Raw genomic sequence first — 13,838 nt, 5'->3', positions numbered from 1 at the left:
GAGAGACTGTGCGCTGTTAGTGAAACTATTTTATGTGAACAACAGCAATTACAGTGCTCCACTGAGAAAATATCACTGACTGAAAGGTCTGAGGAGAGGCCCAATGTCGTTAAATGGTTTAAATAAGATGATAATGAAATTCAAAATCAAGGATGAGTTTGGTGTGGCACATGGAAGAGGAAGGCATCTTTTCCCAGTAGACGTTATTGAGGAGAGTGCTGTTGCTGTAACTGACCATGCAGCATGTGCCCTGGTAGCTTGTTCAGTGCCACGAGAATTGCCAATGCCATGGTGAGCAGTACAGAAAATTCTGTGGTCTCTTTGCTGTGGTCTATTTTCCACTGGTACCTGTATAAGATCCAGAGTATAAGATCCAGACAGTGCAGCCAATGAAACTCCACTATCTGCAGCAACATTTTGAATTTGTTCTTTGGTTTCTGGCATGGGTCATCGTTGATGACATGTGGCCAGGCAGTATTATATAATGTGACATGGCACATTTTACACTACAGGAAGAACTGTCGAATTTTGGGTATAGTTGTATATGTTGTGCGTGAAAAGCCATTGCACTCGCTATATGTGACTGTGTGGTATGGACGCACAAACACAATTATTCTTGATCTATTCTTCCTTGAAGAGTATACATCAGAGGGCCAGTCAGGTGTACTGTGACATCAACATTTTATTGAGACCTAATTGTATAGCAAGTGATTTCTGGTTTTGAAGAGTGCAACTGTGTGGAAACCATGGTTTTCATATAAGATGGGGCAACACCTCATGTCGCTTGCCCAGTGAAAGATCTTCTTAATGCAAGCTTCCAAAAATGTGTTGTCTCCAGAGCTTTTCCAGATGCATGACTGCAAGATCACTTGTTCTGAATCCTTGTGACTTTTGGCTCTGGTGATACCTAAAAGAATGTGTTTACCAGGACATGTTCAGTGTGTACCTGATCTGAAGGCCAATATACAGGAACAGGAACAGAAACATGCTGCTCAGATTCCACTGAAACTGCTATGAGCAACATCATTTTATAGATGCAGCACCTTGTCGACGTCTCCAGTGCTCATACTGAACTAATTGTGTGAGCAGCATTTAATAATAAAATCAACATCATGCTTTACTCACTTGTTTGCCCTCTTCTGCTCATGTCCCATTACTAATTCATTACATACAGAAACATTTCTAAATGTCTTTCTTACATTCGCAGTGTCAGATTTACACCTTGTGGCCAAAACTAGAACTAATTTTCTTCGCAGCGTAAATCAATTCTGCATTAACACATTATAATTTCCACTAAGTTTTGCTGCCATATGATAATTACAGTCAAAATTACACCTCTGGGAGTACCTGCACTTTAATTATAACAACCCGGTATATTAGTGCTCAATATACTACTAAAGAACACAGATAAAAATGTCCAAAGAAAGAATCACAAAAATGACTAGTCATGACAAGTGACATATAAAAAGCAAGCTAATGCATTAAAATGGGTGATTAACTGTCAATTAGAGACTGGTGTGCCCAATACATAAGGGTCAAATTTTCAGCTCTTGGTAGGGCAGCTGCTGTAATATATAATAAATCTAGATGGTACCACAAGTGTAGTTTAAATATTTAGTTTCCTGTGATCATACAGTGGGAGTAAAACAAGAATGACAAGAGGCTCCATGGTATTGAATACAAATATAAATGTGTTGCAATTAAAAGCAACCAGTCAGTGGTGTTGAAATGTTAGGAAATACTGAAGATACAACAAATGTGAATGTTTTCAAAGAAGTGCGTTAACTCTGAGTAGAATGAAAATATATCAGGCTGAAAAGTTATGATGTTAACAGTTAATTATAAACATAATGACTCAGTTATGAGTGGGATGTATGAACTGACACAACTGAAAAGACAACAAGTTACAACAGATATAATACCCTGAATCATTGTGCTGTAGGGGGAGTTAATTCGTGCAACAACAATTCATGACAGAAGTGTTGCAGCAGTGAATGCCAATAAGCAATGATTTCATAAATTGTGTTATAACAGGGGGGATAAAATAGTTTGTTTGCATGATTTTTTTTGATTAATGTATGGCATGGCAAGTAATGATTAGTGGATAGCAGTCTTCAGCCACTGCAGCAATACTGAAAGTAACTGGCATTGTCAGCAACCTTCGCCTAATAGCCAAAGGCCGATGAAGGGAGAAGGCATAAAAGACTGTACTTTACTTGCTGAGCCAGCAGAGGAAGAAACACCCACCCACTCACCCAACAACTCCCCCCCCCCCCTGCCCCCTCCACACACACACACACACACACACACACACACACACACACACACACAGCAAGAGAGAGAGAGAGAGTAAATTTGAGGATAAAATGTGATGTATTATATCTTAAATTATATAAAAAAGTGTGAGTATTGTAAAAGGCTTACACATCAACTATATAATTGAATACAATTGATTCCATCATTCTTCCAGGTGCATGTAAAATCTTAGAAAGGGTGATTCTGGATATGAATTCTTAATTAATTACTGGGTTGGTTTTTGATGTTGGTATTCTGGATACTATGTGTTTATTTCTCAACTTTCATTTTTATTTGTAATTCACTGTTTCTATTTGAGTTTATATATTGTCATTTTGTCATTTGGAGATAGTGACTGGAGCTGTGAATGCAAAAAAATGGAGTGCCAAGTTGAGAATTGGAACATTTCTGACACATTCTTATGTCTGAGTTCAATAGAAGGTTGACAAGAGTGGAGGCAGCCAAAAACATATGCTCCATGTATGGGGATAATGTCACTGGACACAGAATGATAAGCAAATGGTTTTCTGTTTTTTTTAAAGTAGGATTGTTTTGACATAGTTTTCTGTTTTTTAAGGAGGATTGTTTTGACATTAGTGAATCTCCGTGTTCAGGAAGACCTTTGATGAAAATTGTTTAAATGCATTAATACACAATGACTGTCAGTGTACTCAAGAACTGGCACATGTGATGAACTGTGATCATTCTATCAGCATGTAACATTTTCAAAAATTGGGTGTATGTGTACCCCATGCTGTAAGCCTAAATCACAAAAATCGGTGGATGACCACACGTGCATCTCTACTTGGTCATCATCTACTAGCTAGTGAACAGCACTTATCTTTCCTATTCTGTAACATTACTGTTGATGAGAAACTGTGTCTCTATGCTAACATAAGAGAAAGAAGGGAATGGTTGAGTCCAAACTAAGCAGTAATTCCCCATACAAAGACCTGTGCACATGCACAAAAGAATTCTGGAATTTCCATGTCATGTAACGGTTGACAGCTAAAACACATTTACTAATACAGACTGTTGATATATATGTAAATCTCCTCATTTCTTAGTACATAATTACACAGATAATTATGAGAAAGTACAGTTTAATGGAAATTAGTGCTGTAAGTGTTTTGTCTAGAGAGATGTATTCAGCAGATTATTAGCATATTTTTAAGATGTGATAGGCCATACATAGAACTACCTATAATAGTAAACTATGGATGTAGGTTGTATTACTAGGTACTATGGAACATGTGGTACTATCACCTGTCTCCAAATGTGGAGGCAGCTAAATATTACCATAAAACATGTCAATACCTTTCCTATTAGGTTTCTGAAAAATAATTGGATAATAGGTTGCAACTGAATATACATTCAGGAAATGTACAGTAATTTATATGTGGCATTTTCATTTAACTTCTATAATTGAAATCCTGCAGTGAAACTTTCCATGTGTTGCAATAATAAAATTCTGAAGGAACGAAATGGAAAAAATTATTAGACAAGTCTGGAAACTATGCTGTTAAATGATATTCATCTTGCAAGACTGAACAGCAGAATATAGAGGGTTATTTTAAGTTATTCTTACACTAACTTTAGAACGGGGAAACTTCAGATGTGGCATCCATCAAGTACCAACTATTGGCACCGTATTCTACTTAAGACATATAAATGAGGCACTGTAAACTTAGAATGATCTAACAAAACTATAATATTGGCTTTTGATATGAGAGGCCTGCAAGCAGATGAGTCCTAAATACAAGTACATCAATGCCAGAAAACATTCACTGATGACTTATAGTATTCATCTTAATTTCACTGACAAATTATGAGGATGAACATCCAAAATGAAAAAGAAAGGAGGAATGAGTTTCAGGGTGCTCAACACTGAGGTTATCAGTAAAGATGAAAAAGGTAACAGTGAAATGTTAGTGTAACATTTCTATGGTAATGAAATTTCTAGACATAAAATCCAATACACTTGGTTAATAGGCACCATAACTCTTGGTTTAGCTATTCAACATTTCTTTAAGATATTTATCAGAGTTATCCTCTTTTTAGATCTCAGCAAATTCATGCTGCAGCCTAAAAATTTTTGTAGTAAGTAAAGAAAGCATGCAATAATATCATCTCATATAGATGTTAAAAATAAAATAAAAGCACATTAATAATAAAGCAGACTATCAAAAATCCAGGATGGAATGTAACAATATTATGAAAAGGAAAACTGCTACTCACCAAATGGCAGTGGCTTCAGCTGCCAGAGGCTGTGTGTGTGTGTGTGTGTGTGTGTGTGTGTGTGTGTGTGTGTGTGTGTGTGTGTGTGTGTTGTCCATTCTCGACAAAGACCTTGTTGGCCAAAAGTTTATATTGTGATGGTCTTTATGCTGTGGCTATCTGCAACTCAGCAGCTCCACTATATGGAGAATAGCAACTTTCCTTTTCATAATATTAATAATGAAATCAGCTTCATGTAGTGTGTTAACTGGACAGTAAAGGGCACAAGAGTTTGATTAAGGTAAATTTTAAAAAACATGTATGTTCCAGCACAATTTCCTGAGGAGCTGCTAAAATAAGCAACTTTCTATGCAGAGCAATGATTTATAAAGTTCTCTTTTCTCATATTACACAGACTCATCTGAGTCTCTAAATATTTAATGATGAGGAAGTTTATTGCCACAGTCATTAAGAGCAAATTAAATTGATCATTTACAAAGCTAGACTCTACTCTCTTTTCATTTTGCATGTTCATTAAGTAAATTACCAGGCTGGCACAGAAAGGTGAAGATTACTCACATGCTATTATTTTAATATTAAAGTACATGAATTACAAATTACTGCTCACTGCAGTAGTGCCAAACTAAATTTAGTTGTTCGCTATTCCTATCTAAGTTTTTAATAAGATGACGAAAAAAGGAAAAATCAGAGATGATATGAATTAAGTTAGATTGCTGTTTACCACACAGAGGAAGCATTGAGTGGCAGATGGGCACAGATAACAGGGCATTTAAAAGTACACTAAGATAATGGATAAAATTGTTCTTCAGATTTAGAAAAAACACCCACTCATTCATACACACAATATAGCCACTGTCATCTTCAGTTTCAGTGCACAGAGATGAAAGTGGCACGTGCATTGAGTTATGTGGGTATGAATGTGTGTGTGTGTTTTTCCAAGTCTAATGAAGGACTTATCCTGCTTTTAAGTGCCTATCTGCTGCTCAGTGCCTCCTGTATTTGGTGAGTAGCAAACTATCGTAACTCAGACCATCATTTCTAACAAGATAAGTCTTTAATTTAAAATTAGTAGCTGAAGCTAGTTGCTCTCCCAGTATTGCAGGAATTTAAATACATGGGTAAAAGGAGAAATCTTTTAGGAAAGATAGGTTTAAAATAAATGAAATAATTTTGGAAGTATGAGTCCCAGAATTGCTAAAAATGAGATAGCTATCAAAATTAGTTGAAAAAAATGGTATTCATTCACCATCATTGATGGAATTTTCTCCAAAACAGTTTTTCATAAAATCAGTTTCATAAGAGGAAATTTCTATTTCTTACTCTTCAAAGCCAAATCAGTGGACTGAATGATATTTAAAAGCAATTATTTATTTTAAAAAATTCATACTTTTCAGTTTACACGTAAATAAATGAGATCAGTTTATATATTTATAGTACTGGCACAATGAAATTTTGGAAAGTGGTGATTGTTAATACCTACTGTTTTCAAAAATCAGTTAGCTGCTGTATCACCATCAACTCATCATCTGCATCAACACCAGGCTTTAACTTTTTTCTTTTCTTTTCTGTTTGATGTGTGAACTGGGGCATCATTGGGCAGTCAGGCAGTACAGAAGTGCAGTCAGGAAATGCTCAGTGGGGAAAGGGTCTCTCCTCTAGAGGCTAGTGACTAGTGAGGGAATCTAGGCTAGCTAGGGAGCTGCGTCGAGACAGGCCGAGCGAAGGGGGCCCACTAACCAATGATGTGGTTCCAAACAACTTGTACCAGCCAATCACAATGTTGGACAGATTCAGGTCATCCAACATTATCTGAGCAACGCCCATGAAAACTTTCTTGCCCTCGATTCTCCCGTAGTCACCCCACACAGTCACCTGAAAAATATAAATAAAAGAAATTTTTTTTACTCAGTGACATTAATTGTGGATTAGTATTATTTACTGAGGAATCTACATTATCAAATAAAAATTTAAGGATAATGTGATTCATAAGAAAACTAACAGCAGTGTAGCAAAAATGATGACATAATTAAATGGTGAACAACCAGTTTCTGTAAGTGGAGTCACACTTAAGTAGTTGCAGTTGCAAATTAGATGGATTAAGAAGTCTTTGTATCAAAGTGTAATGGACAGTCAAATTACTCATTGTCTTGGGAGACTATATGCAGACAACATATACATAATGTAAAATTAGATTAACACCTGAATTTCATTTACAGACTAAACTATCTGTTCCTCTTTTGTTTCTGTACTTTTCTTTATCTTGTGCCACATAACAGGCTTAATAACACTGATATATAAATGGTGCGGGTCATTACTATTAAGGACCGTGTTTTCACACATGCAGGTGGTATCATTCTGTACCCTGCAATGCTAACATGACCATAACTCTAGTCAGCATAGGATGGCCAAGATCCGCAAATTTCCATGACAGCATTGGTGTAATTTCATGCTGTTTGCAATACCTCAAAGAAAATATTGTATGGGTATCACAGAAGAACAGAAAGAAGTCTTCACAGAGTGCACTTTGTGCAGCTGTTTGTGGAAATGCTTGTCATTGCATTTCAATCTAGGTAATGGGTGTGGATGAGATTTCATGGACTGAGGAACCATTGGGTGCATTTGGGAGAGGGTTTCCAGGAAGTTCAGAAACAACTGTTTACTGGCAGTATTCCCACAAAAGAAGGTGGTCCCACAGTTCACTAAAATACATATCACATTAAATTTTTATTGATGTATGAGAAATTACATTCTCTTTCACATTGTGTGAATTTTCACTGAGACAGTACACAAAGCTCCATGTTTTTAAGTTTCCTCTGCAGACAAAACAGTTAAATCAATTACATATTTAATGCCACTGCAAAATTTTAAATAACATTCAAAAAATTGACCATGGCTACTGTGATGTCTTCAATAACAGTATGGTGTATGAGGTGGAATCCAAAATTTTCGGGACTGGTGCTGCCATCTGGAAAGTAGGAGTAGTAGATCTTTGCACCGCTAGGTGGCGAGATCTGCATATCTGCTGAGACAGAGTGCAGAGTGGCATTCAGCTGGGAGGATGTGTTTATCAAATTCTGTGTGAATATCAGGAAAAGTGCTACAGAGACCCTTGCAATGATTCAACAAGTGTTTCGGGGACAGAGCATGAGCCGTACGTGTGTGTTTAAGTGGAAGAGCCTGGGCTCTCCAAGGCCCAAAAAAGAGAGACAGGTGAAGAGCAAAGTGAAGAGCATGATCATTGTTTTCTTTGATACCACAGGAACTTTGCACATAGAATTCATCCCATCCAAGCAAACAACGAATTCCATGTACTACTGTGATCTTTTGCAATGGCTCTGTGAAAATGTGCGGCGATGATGGCCTGAACTTTGGCATCAAGGGAACTGGCTGCTGCTTGACAACAACATGCCCTGTCACACATCCTTGCTTACCAGGACCTTTTTGACAAAAAACAACATGGCGGTTGTATCCCACCCACTGTACTTGCCAGATTTGGCACCTTGCGACTTCGCGCTATTCCCAAAACTGAAACTCAAGTTGAAAGGCCGTCAGATCGACACTCTAGAGAGGATTTAAGAAGCATCGCTGGCAGTGATAAACACCCTCAAAGAACAGGATGCAGATGGGAACTACTTTGAGGGTGATGGTGACCATTAGTCCAAAGGTAAGGTTTTCAACAGATGGCAGTACTAGTCCCGAAAACTTTGGATAGCACCTCGTATGCTGGAAATGCTGGCAATACATTCCTATCTTGAGATGCAAATGACACTTGATTTAAAGATGCACACTGTGTTATATGCTGTTGATACAAACTTTGTTAAGCAGTTAAATGTTCCAGAGATAACATTCACCATAGGTATTACAATGTAAAATGTATATAAAGGACATTATCAATGTATCGTTTGTAAATAAATATATATAACTGAAAGTTGGTCATTTACAGGTTTCTAATTATTGAATTGAAGAAATTTTCTGTGGAACAGCAGGAATATTCAAAGGGAAACAACTTAAATCTGCATTAACAGTACTGCTATCAGAGACTCTATTTTATGTGTGTGGACTGTCATAGAGTCTTTCTTGCAGGAGCATATAGAGAGCTGTTGCTCAATTCCAGAAGAATATGCAACCAAGCACTCAAGAGATGTGTACCTAGTAGAACAGTTCATAACGGGAAGGACCCTCTATGGCTAACAGTTTATGTAAAGAAACTTCTAAGAAAAAAGTGACTACCACAGAACAAATACGAGACAAGAGTTTAACAGCCTGTTGATGATGAGGTCATTAGAAATGCAGCACACGCTCAGATTAGGAAAGGATGTGGAAGAAACCAGACATGGCCCTTTCAGAGAAAGCTTTCTGATATTTGCCTGAAATGATTTAGGAAAACCATGAGAAACCAAAATCTGAATGGTCAGGCGGGAAACTGAACTGCCATATTTCTGAGTCTAATGACTTGCTACTGAACAATCTCACTTGGTCTGGATGACTCAGGACAGCAAAGCAAAAGCAGGAGTTCTAAATTCCATTTCCAGCTGTTCCTTAACAAAAAATGATCCAGGAATAGTGTAGCACACTATGGAGACGAGATATATAGACATTGATGTTAGTGGTGTTGCTCTTGTAATCACAATATACTGAAGCTCCCTTGCCGAAATTGTGCCCAGAGGCAGGAAGAAAGTAGAGGACAGACCTATCTACAAGACAATCCATGAAAATATTGTCCAATATCATTGATATACGTCTGTTGGATAACTGTGGATCTAGTGCTGAGCATTAAAAAGTATCTTGAACAGAATAACAACCTAATATGAAACTTCCTGGCAGATTAAAACTGTGTGCTGGATCAAGACTTGAAATCGGGGTCTTTGCCTTTTGTGGGCAAGTGCTCTACCATCTGAGCTACCCAAGCATCACTCATGCCCCATCCTCACAGCTTTACTTCCACCAGTATCTTGTCTCCTACCTTCCAAACTTGACAGAAGCTCTCCTGTGAGTCTCAGTCCAGCACACAGTTTTAATCTGCCAGGAAGTTTCATATCAGTGCAAAGTATGCTGCACAGTGAATATCTCATTCTGGAGAATAACAACTTCCTGGTAACGAGCATAGATTTTGAAAATGCTGGCCATGTAAAATTGGAATTGTACGTTTCTTACATGACATCCTGAAAGACACAAATAAAGGCAAACAGCTAGATGCAGTATTTCTTTATTTACAAACAGGATTTGACTCAGTACTCAACACTTATTAATGAAAGTGTGGTCATATGGAATATCAAATGAAATTTGAGACTGGACTGAGGATGTCATGGTACAGTGGACATTCCTTGTGACCTTAAATTCAGAGCCATCAACAGATGTAGAAGTAATTTAAAGGAATTGTATTAGGGACCATACTATACACGTTATTTATTAATGATCTGACTGAAAATATTAATAGCAGCAGCAGTCTTTTTGCAGGTGATGTACTGTAGTTATCTATAAGGAAGTATTATCAGAAAAAGTTACATAAATATCTGGTTGGAATCTGATATTATTTCAATGTGGTGCCAAGATTGGCAATTTACTTTACACTACCAGAATTTAAAATTGTTAACTTCACAAAATGAAAAAACTGTAGTATCCCATAACCACAGGACTTTAATTTGTGATGGCATGAAATAGAATGTTCATATAGACTCAGTCATAGATATAGAGAGCATAGACTTTGGTTTATGGTAGAATACTGGAAAAATTTAGTCAGACTAGAAACGAGGTTGCTTACAAAACACTTGTGCGACCTATCCTAGAACACTGGTCACATGTGCAATACCCACAGCAAATAGGCCTAACAGGGAAGGCCTGTACAGAGTTCCCAGAAGCGATGTTAAGTAGGATGTCTAGGAATAAAATACAGCACCTTACTTATCACACTTTTAGCATCTACAAATTTAAAATTAGACTACTTACAATGCAGAGAGAGCTATTTAAGCAGTCATACTTCTAGCATTCCATCTGAGAACAGAATGGCCAGAAACTCTAATATATGGTACAGTGGGAAGCACTCTCTGCCAAGCAATTCATAATAGTTTGCAAAGTATGAATGTAGATGTAGTGTATTTCACTCCCTTCTGTGTCAAAGTTAGATCTCTTGGGCTTAATGTGGACCATTACCCAATGAAAATCTGCATATTACACTAAATTGCAGTTTCACTCATCTTGTTGTTGTTGTTGTGATCTTCTGTCCAGAGACTGGTTTGATGCAGCTCTCCATGCTACTCTATCCTGTGCAAGCTTCTTCATCTCCCAGTACCTACTGCAACCTACATCCTTCTGAATCTGTTCAGTGTATTCATCTCTTGGTCTCTCTCTACGATTTTTACCTTCCACACTGCCCTCCAATACTAAATTGGTGATCCCTCGATGCCTCAGAATATGCCCTACCAACATATCCCTTCTTCTAGTCAAGTTGTGCCAAAAATTTATTTTCTCTCCAATTCTATTGAATACCTCCTCGTTAGTTATGTGATCTACCCATCTAATCTTCAGCATTCTTCTGTAGCACCACATTTCAAAAGCTTCTATTGTCTTCTTCTCTAAACTATTTATCATCCACGTTTCACTTGCATACATGGCTACACTCCACACAAATACTTTCAGAAACGACTTCCTGACACTTAAATCTATACTCAATGTTAACAAATTTCTCTTCTTCAGAAACGCTTTTCTTGCCATTGCCAGTCTACATTTTATACCCTCTCTACTTCAACCATAATCAGTTATTTTGCTCCCCAAATAGCAAAAATCATTTACTACTTGAAGCATCTCATTTCCTAATCTAGTTCCCACAGCATCACCTGATTTGATTTGACTACATTCCATTATCCTCATTTTGCTTTTGTTGATGTTCACCTTATATCCTCCTTTCAAGACATTGTCCATTCCATTAAGCTGCTCTTCCAGGTCCTTTGCTGTCTCTGACAGAATTACAATGACATCGTTGAACCTCATAGTTTTTATTTCTTCTCCATGGATTTTAATTCCTACTCCAAACTTTCTTTTGTTTCCTTTACTGTTTGCTCAATATACAGATTGAATAACATTGGGGATAGGTTACAACCCTGTCTCACTCCCTTCCGAATCACTGCTTCCCTTTCATGCCCCTCGACTCTTATAACTGCCATCTGGTTTCTGTACAAATTGTAAATAGCCTTTCGCTCCCTGTATTTTACCCCTGCCACCTTCAGAATTTGAGAGAGAGTATTCCAGTCAACATTGTCAAAAGCTTTCTCTAAGTCTACAAATGCTAGATACGTAGGTTTGCCTTTCCTTAATCTATTTTCTAAGATAAATTGTAGGGTCAATACTGCCTTACATGTTACAACATTTCTATGGAATCCAAACTGATCTTCCCCGAGGTCAGCTTCTACCAGTTTTTCCATTCGTCTGCGAGAATTCGCGTTAGTATTTTGCAGCCATGACTTATTAAACTGATAGTTCGGTAATTTTCACATCTGTCAACACCTGCTTTCTTTGGGATTGGAATTATTATATTCTTCTTGAAGTCTGAGGGTATTTCGCCTGTCTCATACATTTTGCTCACAAGATTGTGGAGTTTTGTTAGGCCTGGCTCTCCCAAGGCTGTCAGTAGTTCTAATGGAAGGTTGTCTACTCCCGGGGCCTTGTTTTGACTTAGATCTTTCAGTGCTCTGTCAAACTCTTTGCGCAGTATCATATCTCCTATTTCATCTTCGTCTACGTTCTCTTCCATTTCTATAATATTGTCCTCAAGAACATCACCATTGTATAGACCCTCTATATACTCCTTCCACCTTTCTGCTTTCCCTTCTTTGCTTAGAAATGGGTTTCCAACTGAGCTCTTGATATTCATACAAGTGGTTCTCTTTTCTCCAAAGGTCTCTTTAATTTTCCTGTAGGCAGTATCTATCTTATCCCTAGTGATATATGCCTCTACATCCTTAAATTTGTTCTCTAGCCATCCCTGCTTAGCCATTTTGCACTTCCTGTCGATCTCATTTTTGAGATGTTTGTATTCCTTTTTGCCTGCTTCATTTACAGCATTTTTGTATTTTCTCCTTTCATCAATTGAATTCAGTATCTATTCTGTTACACAAGGATTTCTATTAGTCCTCATCTTTTTACCTAGTTGATCCTTTCATGCCTTCACTATTTCATATCTCAAAGCTACCCATTCTTCTTCTACTGTATTTCTTTCCTCCATTCTTGTCAATTGTTCCCTCATGCTCTCCCTGAAACTCTCTACAACCTCTGGTTCTGTCAGTTTATCCAGGTCCCATCTCCTTAAATTCCCACCTTTTTGCAGTTTCTTCAGTTTTAATCTACAGTTCATAACCAATAGATTGTGGTCAGATTCCACATCCGCCCCTGGAAACGTCTTACAATTTAAAACCTGGTTCCTGAATCTCTGTCTTACGATTATATAACCTATCTGAGACCTTCCAGTATCTCCAGGCTTCTTCCATGTATACAACCTTCTTTTATGATTCTTGAACCAATGCTCTGTGCAAGATTCTACCAGGCGGCTTCCTCTTTCATTCCTTAGCCCCATTCCATATTCACCTACTACGTCTCCTTCCCTTCCTTTTCCTACTATTGAGTTCCAGTCACCCATGACTATTACATTTTCATCTCCCTTCACTATCTGAATAATTTCTCTTATCTCATCATACATTTCATCAATCTCTTCTTCATCTGCGGAGCTAGTTGGCGTATAAACTTGTACTACTGTGGTAGGCATGGGCTTCGTATCTATCTTGGCCACAATAATGCATTCACTATGCTGTCTGTAGTAGCTTACCTGCATTCCTATTTTCCTATTCATTATTAAACCTACTCCTGCATTACCCCTATTTGATTTTGTATTTATTACCCTGTATTCACCTGACCAGAAGTCTTGTTCCTCCTGCCACCGAACTTCACTAATTCCCACTATATCTAACTTTAACCTATCCATTTCCCTTTTTAAATTTTCTAACCTACCTGCCCTATTAAGGGATCTGACATTTCACACTCCGATCCGTAGAACACCAGTTTTCACTCTCCTGATAACAACTTCCTCCTGAGTAGCCCCGCCTGGAGATCCGAATTGGGGACCATTTTACCTCCAGAATATTTTACCCAAGAGGACGCATGCCCTCGGGAAAAATTACGGCTATAGTTTCCCCTTGCTTTCAGCTGTTCACAGTACCAGCACAGCAAGGCCGTTTTGGTTAGTGTTACAAGGCCAGATCAGTCAGTCATCCAGCGTGTCGCCCGTGCAACTACTGAAAAGGCTGCTGCCCCTCTTC

At 37.8% G+C, this 13,838-nt stretch overlaps 1 protein-coding gene across 1 annotated transcript in view; it reads right to left on the bottom strand.

Moving 5' to 3' along the window:
• Positions 1 to 13,838, bottom strand: part of LOC126237003 (regulating synaptic membrane exocytosis protein 2) — a 1,236,422-nt gene that overhangs the window by 109,458 nt on the left and 1,113,126 nt on the right. The window contains exon 24 of the mRNA XM_049946727.1: positions 6,271 to 6,405. Coding sequence (XP_049802684.1) covers positions 6,271 to 6,405 — 135 coding nt within the window. The remainder of the gene's footprint in view (positions 1 to 6,270; positions 6,406 to 13,838) is intronic.

This window comes from Schistocerca nitens, chromosome 2 (assembly GCF_023898315.1).
Source record: "Schistocerca nitens isolate TAMUIC-IGC-003100 chromosome 2, iqSchNite1.1, whole genome shotgun sequence".
NCBI lineage: Eukaryota > Metazoa > Arthropoda > Insecta > Orthoptera > Acrididae > Schistocerca > Schistocerca nitens.
The sequence above is the reverse complement of the archived record's forward strand: the minus strand, read 5'-3'. Positions and strand labels throughout refer to the sequence as shown.